The following is a 14,925-nucleotide window of genomic DNA, read 5'->3' on the forward strand; positions in this document are numbered from 1 at the left end:
TGTTGAAAATTGAGGCAAACAATATGAACTTTTATACAAATATGAAAGGTTGTTAACATCAATGCCCCAGGTTTATGTCACTAAACATCAAACAGAACTCCTTGCTTTCTTCCTCCCAACCCAGACATGGATCTTCTGCCCACTGGCATTGTCAGGGTGCTCGGGGTTTGGGGAAGACAGCCCCTCTGGCCAGTCACATCTGAAGTACCTTGGCTTCACCAGCACGGGACTATTTTTTTTCATGAACATAAAGGACAATTATGGAACAGAAAGCTGACTCGGGACTGGGGTGTGGGTGGGAAGGGGATGCCACGCAAGTGAGAAGGTGGCCGGAGATACGTTTATTCCACCCACTTAGCCCAGGGCATGGCCTGAGGCCACCATTATTACATTACTCATATATTATTACAAATTATAGAGTAACACATTAATTAGTAGTCAGCAGTTAACACTGGATCAGAATCCGAATTTGAATCTCTACATGATTCCTGCCAAGCAGCCTGACTCCAGCTTAAGTGTATGATGGGGAACTCACTGCCTTCACAGCTCAGTAGGTATTTGTGTGTCTCTTAAAAAGCTTGTTCTGTACCTTCCACCCTGTCAGCAGTGTCCCAAAGTGGTTCTGGGCCCAGCCGGTGTCCTCCGCCTACTGGCTATGTGACCTCTGCATGCCTCAGTTTCCTCATTTAGAACATGAGGATAATAATAATACTTACCTCCTAGTGTGGTTATGGGATTTAGTGTATGGACAGTGCCTGGCACATAGTAAGGACTCTAGAAATGCCAGTATGTATTGTTAGACTCTGATTAATGTCCCTTTTGTGAAAGCATAAAAGTTGAAGAATAATTAAAGCACATTAAAAGTAAATACACCAAGCAGAGAGATAAATGAACTGTTTGCATAAACGTGAACTAAGAGAGTCACACTCAAAAAGAATTGCTCCCTGTTGACAACAGCAAACATCTGGAAGAAATTAAATGGGGGAAGACAGTGGGTGGTGTGGTCGTGCGGGCTGAGAACACACTGTGACTGTTAGAAGGAGATAATTCATTTCTGGGGTGGGTGGGTAACTGATCCCCCAAAAGGGAGGCTACTCTGGGCTTATATAGCACAATTGGATGCCTGGGGAGTAGGCACCCCTCCGACAATTTCTGTTCTGATTAACTTGGGTACCTAAAATGTCTGCATCACTCCTTTGAAAGGCCACTTCCAAAATGCAAATACATTTACAAAAAATAACAAGGTACCATTTTATATCTGTGAAATTAACAACATGAAAATGGTAATACTCAGTGCACTGAGGTTTCACTGAAACTGGCACATTTCAAAATCTATAATGTACGTATAACATGAGAGGTATAACTTTTTGAGCTGTGATTTGGCTGGAATTTTTGAGTCATAAAAGTGTCTATACCTTTTGATAATAGATCAGTAGATCCAACTTCTGAAATTTTGAAATGTTAGGGAACATTTCCATGATAGAAAAATAAACAAAACCCCTCAATAGTAAGAGAATGAGTAAATTGCAACACATCCCCTAGATGGACTCTCATGTGGTCATCAAAATGATAATTATAAAAGACAAAGAGAAGGATGGGAAAATACTTATGAAATAATCATATTAGGTTAAAAAAAGAAACCAGAAATTAAATTGTAAAGATTGGGTGTGCATATGGATGGAGCTAGAAAATGAAAATGGAAAGAAGCCAGTGTGCTTTGTTGGAGGTTATGAGACTGTGGGAGAATTCTCTTTCTTTCCTTTGTTTGGATTCTGTTTATATTGGTTGTGTAATAAACAATAATGAAAGACCCAAAGGAACTCTCTAGGGAGGGGTGACTGACTGTCAGCTATCATCATATAGGCAAGTTTCAGTTCAGTTTCCTGGACAGAGAGACGGGCCCTTGAGTTGGTAGGTTTTCATAGGAGGAGCCAATGCAATGGGCAAGGCCCCTGGCACAGGGTACCAGCTGGGAGGGGGAACCACCTGAAGAGGAAGGAGGGACTGGTGGGAGCTGGAAGAGAGTTGGGGGAAGGGAAATCGCCTACTTCATGCTGTTGCCTCTGGTAGAACTGGGCAAATGAAGCCTTAAATCAGTCCTGTGACTTAAATTAAATAAGTTTCTCTTAGTCACTCACAATCCCGATTTTAAAACCAGAATTGACAGCAGAGTATTTTCACTAGTTCTGATAAAATGCGGTTTCTCTTTGAACTCCAGGAATATTGTGAGCAGAGACTGACGCGAAAATATCAGACTATCTATTTTTCAACAGCTCTGTCTCTAATACTTACCAACCAATCTGGGTAAAATACTGGGCAAACACACTGGCTTTAAAATTAAATCTTGGCCTATGATCATTTCTTTTATTTCCCCAAAGGGAGTATATTTTATTTGAAATAAGTATGTAGTCTAACATAAAAATTCTAAAGAAAGTAAATATCAGTAGACAAATGCCAATGACTATGTGGTGGTGAAAATAACCTGGCCTGTGATGAGTTCTTAGGTAGACAATCCCTGAGGTTACTTGGGTTAAGATTGGGCCATGGATCCATTTTCCCAGGACTTTTGCTGATATTGACAACTCTTTAGTTAATGTTCCAGAGTGGCAGAGCAGTGGAGTGGCAGACCAGGAGTCAGGAAGCAGGCTGCTGGATAGTCACATATACTCTCTTGGCTTTAGTTTCTTCATCTGCAAAAAAAATTTCACCAAAGACTGCATAGACCCAAATCCAATGGTGAAAGTCTCCAAGACCCAGATGAAGCTAAACAGGGCTCAGTTTTGGCCACATTAGTAGAAACATCATGTCCAGAATGAAGAAGCTGATCCTTTTACCGTACTATTCCCAGTCTGTCCACACCTAGGAAAAGCACATTCAGATCAAGCATCACCTTTTAGAAGGGAATATTGACATCCTGGAGTATGTAAAGAAGAGAGCAGCCAGGTTGTATGGATGCTTAGAACCCAGTCATGAGAGAACAGGTGTAGGAACTGCAGTTTTTAAACCAGAAAATTATCACATAGCAAGGCCATGATAACTGTCTTTGACATTCTAAAAAGTTGTCTTGTGGGGAAATATTTTCACTAGCTCTACATGACCCCAGAGGGTAGGATCAGTGAATGGAAACCACAGGGAGCCACATTTCAAGTCTGAACAGAATGTAGAATGTTTTAATAAAACCAAATGATGGTGGAGAGACAGCAGTAAGCAGAGGCTGGGTGACCCGTTGGCGGGATGATTTTCTTGGAGAGACAAAGGTTGAACTGGGGCTCTAAGCCCCTGTCTAGCCCAGTGAGTCACTGAGTCTAATCTGAAATGGCTTATCTTCTCCAGAGTGCCCACCATAAATGTCCCAGCTTCCAGAAGCATCGCTGAACAAATGTGACAGCTGGTCTTCATGTGGCCCAAGCATCTACACAACCAATCTCTCCTCCCAAGCTGAGATTCTGGAAGAATGCTATTCTATCAGAATGTTCTCATTATTTGAACAAGCTATATGCCTAGTGCCCCCCCTGGCTCTCTCCATTCCAAGATTTCCAAGGCAGAATTCCCTGCATGACTCACCCACCCCACCTCCCACTCTAGTTGTCATTTCTCTAGTGTGCAGATCAGAGAGGGAGATGGCTATGGACAGACAGCATGCAGCAAACAGACAGTGAGGCTCCCCAGACATCCCAGCCCCAGGGTACCCGAGTCAGTGCAGCCCACAAGTGTCCAGGAGATGCTGGATGCTGGATTCTAATGCTTCAGTTGCACATCCCTCCCCGTAACACTGCTCATAACCAGGAAAAGGAACCTCTCCGTGAGGAAGAGTGAGAAGTCACTGAGAAGAGGTGTTTGCCTGAAGAGGGAAATTACAGGATCCACAAGAAGGGTCGGAGGAGGCAGAGAAGGGAGGGAATCATTATAAAACATATGTACCCACCCAGAGGGGCCCTTGATGCAGTAGGTGAGCAAGAGGGAAAAGGAGCCTGAACTCAAGAGCCTGGAAAATAAACAATGTTGCTCAGAGCCTGGCTGAGTCTGCGGCGGGCGTGGGTCCTGCAGGTGGCTCTGGGGCAAGCTGATGGGGAAGCGCCTGGTTCTGGAGCAAGCAAGCTGCCTGACTCCGCAGCTGACTTGCTGGGCTACCTGGGGTCACTTGAAGAGCTCTAACTGTGAACTAGAACAATAATGATACCTGCTTCCTTGACTTGAGAGGATAACCACACAGTGTTGTAGGGAGAGTCACATGAAACTGCCGATATTCGACCATATTCAACATACAGAAATGACCATTTCGTGTGGAGCAAGCTCATACATACGGGTTAAACGAGTACTGTACAGTGGTTCCCAAACTAGTCTGCACCTCGGAATTATCTAGGGTTTTTTAAACTATCAAAGCCCGGTCACATCCAGAACAATTCAATCACAATTTCTGCAGGTGGGACACCTGGCCAGGGGATTCTGATGGGCAGACAAGTTTGGGGACCCCTGGCTTAGCACAGTGCTTGGTTACTAGTAAGGGGCTCAGCCATAGCCACCTCCGCTTTCCCATCATCCATTGGTTACTGAGCACCTGTTGCATGCCAGGTTCTGCCAGGTCCTGCCTCTTGGAACCCAAAGACCTCCCTGGTGGCACTCATTTCTCGCCTTCCTCATCCGCAGTGTCCAGGCCCCGGAGCTCCCCAGACGACCTGAAGGTGCTGACGCGTAATGTGAACCGGCTGAATGAGAGCTTCAGGGACTTGCAGCTGCGGCTGCTGCAGGCTCCGCTGCAGGTGGACCTGACAGAGCAGGTGTGGAAGGTGCAGGACGCGCTCCAGAACCAGTCGGACTCGCTGCTGGCGCTGGCAGGCGCGGTGCAGCGGCTGGAGGGCGCGCTGTGGGGGCTGCAGGCGCAGGCGGTTCAGACAGAGCAGGCAGTGGCCCTGCTGCGGGACCGCACCGGCCAGCAGAGCGACTCTGCGCAGTTGGAGCTCTACCAGCTGCAGGTGGAGAGCAACCAAAGCCAGCTGCTGCTGCGGCGCCACGCAGGCCTGCTGGACGGGCTGGCGCGCAGAGTGGGAGTCCTGGGCGAGGAGCTGGCCGACGTGGGCGGTGCGCTGCGTGGCCTCAACTACAGCCTGTCCTACGACGTGGCCCTCCACAGCACGCGGCTACAGGACCTGCAGGTGCTGGTGAGTAACGCCAGCGAGGACACGCGCCGCATGCGCCTGGCGCACATGGGCATGGAGCTGCAGCTCAAGCAGGAGCTGGCCGTACTCAACACCATCACAGAGGACCTGCGCCTCAAGGACTGGGAGCACTCCATCGCTCTGAGGAACATCTCCCTCGCCAAAGGTAGGGAGCCCGCAGTTTCCACCTTGCTGTTTAGGGCTTTTCCCTGTGCACCATCCCCCAAAGGCCCAGGAGGCCCCCTACCTCCCCAAGCTGACTTGACGTTGGAAGCCCATACGTCCTTTATTAAGTCGTGCCCTACAGGACCCTGGAAATTTCTGCCCAAATGGCCTATGCCCATTGCCAGGCCTGTACACAGGGCTGCATGCCCCACCCTCAGAGAATGCATACTCCCCTAGGCATGACAATGGCCAAGGGTGGCTGATGGGGGAACTGGGTGGTCAGAGCTTGGATATGCCAGCTGGGGCCTCCAAGAATTTGGGGCAGGGTGTCAGGCTGCAGGCTGAGGCTGGGAAGAGGGAAGTGCTTCTCCAATGAAATGGTGTTCCAATGGTAGAGCTATGAGGAGTTGGAATTCCAGGTTTGAACCTGGCCTTCCAGACTTTTAGAGCAATACAGGGTAGGTTTACAATTGTGAGTACACAGTTCTTATATTACCTCTTAATTATTGTATAATTTTCCATACGAACAATTGGAAACCTACTTTTGCCCTACCCTGTATTTATTCAGGTAGGAGAACATATTTTATTTAACAGTTTGTCAGCTTTATTTATAACACTTAAGTATAATGGCAAAAAATGCTCAAACCTCCATTGGTATCCTTGCTCGGGGCCCATGAACATTAGAGCTTTTTGAACCAACATCCCTGTCTTCCACTCCCGGGTCACTGGTCCCCTATCCCCCTCTCTCCCATTCCTTCCTTTTTCTGTCCACACTGCACATCAGCTGTCGGAGGCAGCTTTTGTGAAATGCACTTTTCCTGCACCACCCCCCTGCTCCGAACTCACTGTGGCCCCCCACGTTCTGCCAAATTCATTACAAACTCCATAGCCTGACGGTAGGCAATAATAATACCATTTCGAACACCACCTATGTCAGGTATGGTGCCAAGAGTATCTTCTTATGGTGTCTTTTAAAAACAACAAATGCACTGAGATTCAGAAAGCTGCTCACAGTTGCAGGCTAGGAGGTGATGGTGCCAGGATTTGGATGCAGGCTCCTCTGATCCCAGAGCTGGTGAGCTTTCCATCGCATATGTGTCCCCAGCCTATCTTTCCTGCCTTCTCCTCCAGCTGTTCTCCTAACACAGGGGTTGCAAACAGAACTGTCTGCCGGGGCCAGTGGAGCACTGTCAGTAAGTAAAGTGACCACAGTGTCAGGGGAGTAGTTGGGGCTATGGCAGATCTAACCCATTTTGGCCAGGCTGGCATTGACAAGGTCTTCCCATTTTTCAAGAGAAACCAGAAAAATGGAATGTTCTAGAAATTTTTAATTGTTTAAAACACTGCGAGCCAAATGCAACACATCTGGTAGTCACATCTGGTTCATAGATGGCCAATTGCATCCCCTATCCTGTGTAAAGCATTCAGTCCAGCGGGACACGTCTTGTCAATGGCCCAGAGACATAGCTTGCCTTACTGACTGCCATAGCTTTATTCCTGCAGCGCCTTCTTCTTCCTCTTCCTCCTCAATATCCAAATCCTTCTGATCTCACTCCAGCCTATCTTCTCCAAGAAACCTGCTGGCCTCTCTAGCTCACCCAATCTCCCTCTTCTGAGCTTCTGCATTTATCAGAGCAGAAAATAGTCATGATGGAGCCTCCCGTTTACATAGTACTTTCCAGCTCACAGAGTGTTTGGGGTATGTTATTTTGTTTTAAAGTGGGTCCCCATGACTAGCTGTGAGGCTGATGGAAGGCAGGTTTCATTGTGGAGGGTGGGGTAGGATTCCTGCAGAAAAACAACTGAGGCTCCAGGAGGAAATAGCTGATTTACTCAGGGCTGCACAGCTGGTAATGATCCGACCCAGGACTTTTGTTTTTAACAGCTTTAATGAGGCAGAATTTACATGCTGTAAAATTCACCCATTTAAGTGTACAGTTCAATGACCAGTCCAGGACTTGTAGCCCAATGCCCAGTGCTCATTCTGCTACACCACAGTCCACCCCCATGTCTTCATCCCTGCGACCCCCAGTGTCTAACAGTACAATACACATAACTGGGACTCAGTAAGTGTTTGTAGAACAACCATTAAATCTTGAACCTGGGAAATCAGAGGACTGATTTTCTTGTCCTGGGTAATTTTGGGTTTCACCTCTCAGAAATCAAAGGAGGGCTAGAGGTAGAATTTCTTCTTTCAAATCCATACCACTAGGATCTTAGCTTTTTGCATCATCTCTTTTCCTTGACCTCCCCTGCCCATAACTGGTACTTGGTAACAACAGCAGTTACACCGAATCATGACCTACTATGTACCGACATTTTGTCAACATTAATTCTCTAAATTCTCATTAGTTTTCTAAGATATTAAAGACCACTAATCCTCCCATTCTGCAACAAGGTATTATTGTCCCCATTTTATAGATGAAATAACTTTGCCACTGTTCCTTATGCAACTGGCAAGTGGCAAAGCCGAGGTTGGAAAATGGGTCATTCTGGCTCAGACACAGTATTCTTGTCACTGACCTTCCTACTTTCCAGGCAGAGAGAAAGGAGTAAGGTTACTTGGATTCCATTCCTATACTTGAGGGACAGTCCCTCCCAGAGTCTACTCCCTTTTTTCCTCTTCTAGTCAACAGACATCACTGGGCTTCCTTCTGGTGCATCCTCCTGGGTCTCTCTGAATATTTCACATCCTGGTTCTTTAATTCCAAGTCTGGGTCATTTATTTACCAAGGTTCTTCTAGTAAATCCTCCAAGTAAATTTCCTTGGTCCTTAAACTAAGTCTCACACTCAATTCTCTGGAACTAAAAGTTGCATCTCAGTTCTGCCCAAGCCTGCCTTGCAGCCTCCAAGCTTTGTGTTCTTGATGGGCTGCTGGCTCTCAGAGGTGACCCCCACTCAGCCCCTCTGGCTCTCAGGATCACCACTGCATCTAGTGCCTCCCTTTCCCATTTCCTCTTTCATGGTTGTTAGGAACCCACTTGGTATGAGTACGGAGAATTCTATTGGGCATATCTGAATACAATCACTATTCAACTTTAAAGAGACAAAACATTACCTAGGCTTTTGGATAAGGGATGCTTTATCAGATAGGCTTCCATTTCTAGACTGCTGTCCAGAGTGGCCTCTCTTCCCTAGCTTTGTCCAGTTCGTCTCTGAGTCTTCACACACACACACACACACACACATACACACACACACACACACACACACACACTTACACACACTTTGCTCTTTCCTGGCTTGGAATCCACAAATATTCAGCTATGTATATTTTTCAAATATGTGCTTATTTATGTTATTCTTGAGCCTGACCCCAAAAGGTTTTCATTCTCTCATTTTGTTATGGTTTTCCATGAATCTTGTCTCCAGTTTGTCTTTTGTGTACATTCATAGTGGTGTTGTTTTCTGCTTTGGGTTTTCAGCACTAATCAGGACTGTTGAAATCTGCCTGTGGCTTTGAAAGCAGCAGAGAACTTAAATGATCAGAGAAAGGAGGCATATGGGTGTGGAGGGGTGGGGGAGAGGACCAGAGAGAGGAGGCACACCTGGAGGGGGAAGGTGAGGGCAAAGGCCTGGAGGTAGAACTCTCCAGCCACATGCATATAGCTCAGTTTGCTAGATTGTCAATTTATAGAATCACAGAATGTTAGTGTGCTAATAGGTCTCTGAAATCATCTAAGTCCACTCCTCTCTTTGAAGATCCTGTGGCTCAGAGGGAAAACGACTTTCCCAAGTCAAATCCTAAGGCAGTGGCCCAGCTAGGACTAGAAAATACATCTCTTGACTCATGAAAACAAGTTGGCAAAGCAAACTTACCTGTGGGCTGCTCTTTTTGAGAAAAGAAACACCATTTAGTAGAGAGTCCAGTTCAACAAATGCTTATAAAGGGATGGCGTCATGTTGTAGCGCCTTGGATCCCAGGCTTGAACACTGGGACTTAGGCCTCCAGTGGACAGAGATGTGTTGGAGGTGTTGTGTATCTCTGATCAGAGCAACATGGAAATAGTGTTTCTCTTCCACCAAGAACTGGGAAGCATGGGCCGGTGACTCCCTGGGAGGGTTGTAAGGTGCTCTGTCATTTCCCCTTCCATGGCTGACTCTGCTGGGAAGGAAATGAAGAGCATGCTATGAAAATTAGCAGTTCCACCCAGCCCCACCCACCATCCCCTTTTCCCTTGAGGTTCAAGGGATAGCTGGCCTTGCACTTCTGGGTCCAAGTTTCCTCAGTGGTGAAATGGAGCTGACAGTCCCTGCCTGGTCTGCTTGCTCAGGGTGGTGGAGGGATGTGGCAATGAGGGAAGTGAGAGAGCTCGCAGAAGTGTCCCCGTAACAGCACTCAGAATCCAGTGCCCCAATGACATCAGGATGGTGGAAGTAGAGTGATTAATGGAGGGGCTCCACCTCAGCCAGCTGCCCGGATCTAGCCTGCATGGTTCTGGAGGTGGTGTTTATGTCATGATTTTGGTCACTGTTGTGCTGGCGTCAGGCCCGCTTTATCAGCTGTCATGAGAACTTGTTCTTGGCAGGTTCCTGTGCAGATTCCGGCACACGCAGGTCCCCCGCCCCGTCTCTAGTTCCAGGATCCGGGAAGGGAGAGCAGATTGCATTTCCCTCCCTGTGGGCTGGTTCCCAGAAGAACCCTTCTCCCAAATGCTGGGTCGCATATTCTCTGTTTTGTTCTGGAGAGGCTCCAGCTGGAGTGACTCACAAGCAACTAGGTGAGGACAGAATGGCCCTGGGGGCAGCATGGGGGAGTGGGCCAGACTGATGGGCAGGCCCACACTGGGGTCCTACTCCTCATACCTCTCTAGGAGGAAGGTAGGAAGCAGAAGCTGGCACACCAGACCAGAAGCACCATGGAGTGGGTTCTGGGGCTGTTCTCATGGTGGAGGAGAAACAGACCCTGCTCCCCCTTATCTGAGCCTGCCTCCATGCTCTGGCCAGTGGTAGAAAAGGGTAGAACATGACGGTGTACAAGTTGAGAAGTGAAAATGCTTACCTGGGTACTACTGGGACCACTGACACCATAATGGCTCCTAGGACTGCCCAACAGTCATTCTTTGAGTCTCTACTATGTGCCAGCTGCTCTGTGAGGCACAGGGCCACCGAGAGGGGAGCTCTAGCCCCGCAGAGAGGCCTGTCCTCTTTGGAGAACCCAGTTTGAGGTGAGTGGCCATGCCCAGCAAGTGGGCACAGAGTGACCTGACCAGGCTCAGGGGTTCCCTCATGGAGAGATTGTGCACAGTAAAGTCTGAGGCTCTTTCCAGCTCTGAAATGTGGAGGCTCTGCCCTGGGGCCCTAAGAGATCAGAAGGGTGTGCAAGAAGGTGAGCTCTAGGACTAAGAGAGACAGGATTCTTCAAAAGGAAAGGATTTGGGGACACCATGAGAAGAATTTTTTTGCTGAGGTTTAAGACAGTTTGTGTCCAGAAGCATGAAACTGTAAGTGTGCAGAATGGATCAGTTGGGAATGACCTGCAGGGGTCTGGCTGTGGCATGTCATCCTAGAAGGGGCCCCCAAGGGTACTGAGTTTACTTAATGCTGATGAGATTAATGAACAGAATGAGCATGATGGGTGGCAGAGAGAAACTGGAGACAAGGAGTGAGGCCATGAGGACCCTGATGAGCTTGGTGCCAGTGGGGTATGAGGCAGAGACACGACACGGGCATGTCCTCAATGACAAGGCTTGAAGAGTAACAGCCTGGGAAACCAGAGCAAAGGGAGAAGAGACAAAGCAGGTCCAGATTTTTAGCCTGGACTTCTGAGAAAATGATAAACTGTCAGATTCCAGGAGTGCATTATGCGTATGGGTGGCAATGACTAAAGAAGCGTTTGATCCTCAGAACTCTAAGCAGCCTGGCCCCACGAGACTCGGACTGGCCACATTCTAGTCTCCTCCAAGTCTGCTGGGCCAGGACCACCTATGGAGGTAACTGAGGTTTGAAAATCTTTACTCTCCACCCCAACTTTTTCCCAATTAATCTCTATTACAGGCCCTTAGGAACCACTTATTTGTGTCTTAAAAACTGTGTCCACGTGAAGGACATTTTCAGACTTCTCTCTGAAAAACAGGGTGATTTCAGGTGCAGGTTAGAATCCTCACACACTGTCATCTTAGAATCAGTCTGACAAAGCATTATGAAAAGTGGGGTACAGATTGATAAGAACGGCCTTGCCACTCAAAGGTTACCGAGCCCCCCTACATCCATCATGTCATCCAATCCACTTACTCCTCCCTATACATGCCTGAGAAAAGGATTTTTACTTAGATTTTCTAGAATCAAGGCCTGGAACTCAAGATGCTCTGTATCCTTCATCAACCCCTACCTTCTACATGATCTCTGCGACCCCGATGCCCCACCATCATGGTCATTCCACTGGGCAGCATCCTCCCTTTGTGAGAATTACTCTAGGGAAGATCCATATGTTGAGTCCCTTGTTATCAGAGCAAAGAGAACAAATTGGAGTGTCTGGCCCATTGTATCCTTGGCCTGTTCAGAACTCTGGGTTCCTCATTGGGAGGAGTGGAGGGGGCAGAGGAGAGTAAAAACTGATGGGTATAATGGGGACGGGGGAGGGAGGTCCACTCTGTGGCAGCTCATGGAGCATAGAGACCCAGGGACCCCTCTCAGTGCCCTTGTTCAGCCTTTCCCTGGCCCGAGATCACTGGAAGAGGACGAGGGAAGCTGACTTGATTCTTCACTGTCTTTCCTTTGCCATATCATCCTAACTGTGTGATAAACAGATTCTGTGTCTCGACTCTGTCACCTGAAAACTGAGATCAATACGGCCTGTCTGACTTCACTTTTCTTCATAGAGGAGAGGAAGATGGCTCTGGACCCAGTCCTCCTTAACGGATTTGTGTACCTCGTGCATTTTTAAATTGCTGATTACTTTTTCTCTGTGTATGTGCCATTGAATTACTAAACAGCTGTCTACTTTGGTTAGAGTCTGAGTTTAGTGCCAACTTCTGGCATGTGTCAGTACATCTTGATCTTGGCCTTCTGGTTGTTTTGTGTGTATTAACACCCTCTGACCTCATAAACTCATTCATTCATTAAATATTTATTGTGCAAGACATTACTGCTATGCCGTGAGTCTACATGTTTTATTCCTAAGGCAGCCCTAACGAAGTACTGCAAACTCGGTAGCTTAAAACAGCAGAAATTTCATCTCTCACAGTTCTGGAGGTGGGAGGTCTGAAATCAAGGGGCCCACAGGGCCATACACCCTCTGAAACCTCAAGGGTCCTTCTTAGCCTCTTGGCCTCTTCCTGACTTCTGATGTTGCCAGAATCCTTGACACTCCTTGGCTTGTAGACACATCACTGCAATGATCTGCCCCCATCTCCACATGGCCTGCTCCCCATGTGTCTTCCTGAGCTTTCTCTTTTTTGAAGGACACCCGTCATTGGGTTAGGGCTACCCTACTCCAATATGACCTTATATTAACTAATTACACCTGCAAAGACCCTGTTTCATATTCTGAGGTTCTGGATGCACATGAATTTTGAGGGGATACTCTTCAACCCAGTGCAATGTGGTTTGCATTCTCATTGGTTCTCTCTCTCTCTCTCTCTCTTTCTCTCTCTTTTTTTTACAAAGCAGCAGGTGTGAAAAGCTTAGAGTCTGGATCTTCACAGCTGGAAAGGGATGTCGAGGACGTAGTCCTGTCTCAGGGAGCTGGTCACTTGTTAGGAAAAAGAGAACACATACACCTATGACTATAGGACAAGAAAGTGTGAGGTGAATGTCAAATGGCACCAAGAACATGCATTCAAATAGGCTTGGCACCCTTTCAGCAGGAATGATGGGTCAAAGAAGTTTTGGCCACAAAGGTGGCAATGACAAGCCTCTGGGATGTGGAGAGGCAGGTAGTGATAGCAGATTGACAGGGAGCCAGCCTGGGAGCAGCAGGCTGTGGTGGTGGGAAGATTCAGTTGCAGTCTGGGAATGGCGAGATGTCTAGCACAGTGAGCGAGGCAGTGTGGATGGGGGCCAGGCAGCCCTGAGTTGAAACCATGGCTCCTTCACTTACCAGCTGTCTGTGTGGCCTCAGGCAAGTAACTTCAACACCCAGCTTTCATGTGGGAACTGAACCCAATCACAGACGCTAGAATTCCTGCCACGCTGGAGTCTCACTCTGGGAGGAAGCCCTGCTCAGGAACAATTAGAAACCCCTTCTTCTGTCCAGGTGCTTCAGCCAGAAGTTGGAGCATGATCCTGGCTGCCTCCCCTGCTTTCACCTACATTAAGCCAAGGTCTGTCTCCTCTACTTCCAACCAGCTGCTCACATCCCTCCTGACCTCCTCTCCCCTAATTCAGGGCTACATCACCCCTCACCTAGGGCACAGCCTCCTCCTTGGCCTCCCTGCCTCTTCTTTCCCTCCTGTTCCAATCCATTTCACAACTCTGGAGCCTGAGTGGTCCACTTGTGTGCAGATCTGACCACACTCTTCTCTCAAGCTCCTCCTGTTGGGTTGGTGCCCCAGGGTCAAGTCCAGCACTTAGGCCAGGCCTCCAGGACCCTCTACTTTCTCACCCTTCTTATCCCATCATGTGCCCCCCGCCCCAGCTTCTAATCCCATCATAGCTCATATATCTTTAAGCTTTTAAGAACTGTTCCCTCTTCCTGGAACTACCACCTTTCACTCTGACTTAGTCTGTTTGGGCTGTTCTAACAATGTACCATAGACTTGGTGGCAGACATTTAATTTCTCACAGTTCTGGAGGCTGCAAGTCCAAGATCAGGGTATGGGCATGGATGGTTCTGATAAAAGCCCTATTCCTGGCTTGCAGACAGACACCTTCTTGCCATGTGGCAGAGAAAGCGTGCTCACCAGCAAGAGGGCAGGAGGGAGCCAGAGAGCTATCTGGTGTCTCTTTTTACAAGGGCACTAATCTCATCATGAGGGCTCCCCCCTCATTACCTCATCTAACCCTAATCTCTTCCCAAAGGCATTAGGTCTCCTAATACCATCACAACAAGGGTCTGGACTTTAACATATGCATTTAGGGGCCACAGGCATTCAGTTCATCACATACTGCCTCTCCTCCCTTTATTTAGTCACTTTCTGTTCCACCTTGAAATTTCATCTTGGATATTGCTTCTTCCAGGAAGCTTTCTCTGATCTCCCCACCTGCACCCATAAGACTGGGCAAGGTGGAGCCCTGGGTGCTTCGAAACCATCGTGCTGGCCCTCCCTCTCTTCAGGAGGGAGTTTTGTTTCCTGTGCAGGTGGACTGTTCCAGAAAGCCACCCTCTAATCTTAGGGCTGTTTGTAACCCTTTCAGGACCGCCAGGCCCCAAAGGGGACCAGGGAGATGAAGGGAAGGAAGGCGAGCCTGGAATCCCTGGATTACCTGGATCTCGAGGTAATGGGGAAGCCCCGGCTTACCAGGAAGGGAAGGGGCTCCCAATCCATTCCCAATCCTGTGCTTTCTCATTGGTATTGATCATGGGGTTCCTGGGAAAGTGCCCCATCAACTCAGCCTCAAATGCCCTGTTCTGTGAAGAGACTGTTAGGTTATTGGTGTAACAATAGGATGGAGCAAATACTTTCTCATAGCAAGAACCAGGATTTGAAGGACGAGGGTACA

The 14,925-nt window shown here is 47.9% G+C and overlaps 1 protein-coding gene across 1 annotated transcript in view; it reads left to right on the forward strand.

The window, feature by feature from the left end:
- SCARA5 (scavenger receptor class A member 5) overlaps nt 1-14,925 on the forward strand; it is a 94,703-nt gene that overhangs the window by 49,744 nt on the left and 30,034 nt on the right. The window contains exons 4-5 of the mRNA XM_090289041.1: nt 4,648-5,322; nt 14,620-14,700. Of these exons, the coding sequence (XP_090145167.1) occupies nt 4,648-5,322; nt 14,620-14,700 (756 nt within the window). The remainder of the gene's footprint in view (nt 1-4,647; nt 5,323-14,619; nt 14,701-14,925) is intronic.

Source organism: Furipterus horrens, unplaced genomic scaffold (genome assembly GCF_987537825.1).
Source record: "Furipterus horrens unplaced genomic scaffold, mFurHor1.1.pri manual_scaffold_10, whole genome shotgun sequence".
NCBI classification, from domain to species: domain Eukaryota; kingdom Metazoa; phylum Chordata; class Mammalia; order Chiroptera; family Furipteridae; genus Furipterus; species Furipterus horrens.